This window comes from Neopelma chrysocephalum, unplaced genomic scaffold, assembly GCF_003984885.1.
Source record: "Neopelma chrysocephalum unplaced genomic scaffold, ASM398488v2 Primary Assembly neopelma1_77138, whole genome shotgun sequence".
NCBI classification, from domain to species: Eukaryota; Metazoa; Chordata; class Aves; order Passeriformes; family Pipridae; genus Neopelma; species Neopelma chrysocephalum.
In genome coordinates, this window is record NW_020910143.1 from 1 (window position 1) to 732 (window position 732).

The 732-nt window shown below is 71.0% G+C and overlaps 1 protein-coding gene across 1 annotated transcript; it reads left to right on the forward strand.

The window, feature by feature from the left end:
• Nucleotides 1-86: 86 nt before the first annotated feature.
• On the forward strand, nucleotides 87-717 carry LOC113979387 (troponin I, cardiac muscle-like; the record flags this gene model as incomplete). The annotated part of the gene is made up of 2 exons (XM_027706791.1): nucleotides 87-209; nucleotides 520-717. Coding segments are annotated over 2 exons (321 nt in total), but the record flags the coding sequence as incomplete, so codon positions are not given.
• Nucleotides 718-732: the final 15 nt, after the last annotated feature.

Genomic DNA, 732 nt, shown 5'->3' on the forward strand with positions numbered 1-732 from the left:
CTGGGGGCTCTGGGGGGTCCCGGGGGCTCTGGGTGGGTTTGGGGGGGTCCCGGGGGCTCTGGGTGGGATCTGGGGGGTGCCGGGGGTCCCGATCCCATCTGTACCCCCCCCTTCCCCAGGCTCTGTGCCGGGAGCTGCACGCCCGCGTGGGGCGGGTGGATGAGGAGCGTTACGACATGGGGACACGCGTCAGCAAGAACCTCACTGAGGTGGGGACACCCACTCTGACCCCCCGGGACCCCCCGGTGTCCCCAAAGTGTCCCCAAAGTGTCCCCCCCCCCCCGTCGGGTGAAGGAGCGGGGGGGTCCTGGGGGGTCTGGGGGTGTCAGGGGGTGTCAGGGGGTCCCTGTCCCCCCCAGATGGAGGAGCTGAAGTGCCGGGTGGGTGTGTGGGTCTGGGGGGGTTTCAGGGGGTGTCAGGGGGTCCCTGTCCCCCCCAGATGGAGGAGTTGAAGCGCCGGGTGGCCATGGGGGTGTCAGGGGATATTGGGGGGTCTCAGGGGGTCCCTGTCCCCCCCAGATGGAGGAGCTGAAGCGCCGGGTGGCCGCGGGTCGGTTCGTGCGGCCCAACCTGCGGCGTGTCCGTCTGTCGGCCGACGCGATGATGACGGCCCTGCTCGGGGCCAAACATCGCGTGGGCACCGACCTGAGGGCGGGGCTCAGACAGGTGCGAAAGGACGACGCAGAGAAGGTGAGAGGGGCACACCTGGGGGAGGGACACACCTGGGGGGGG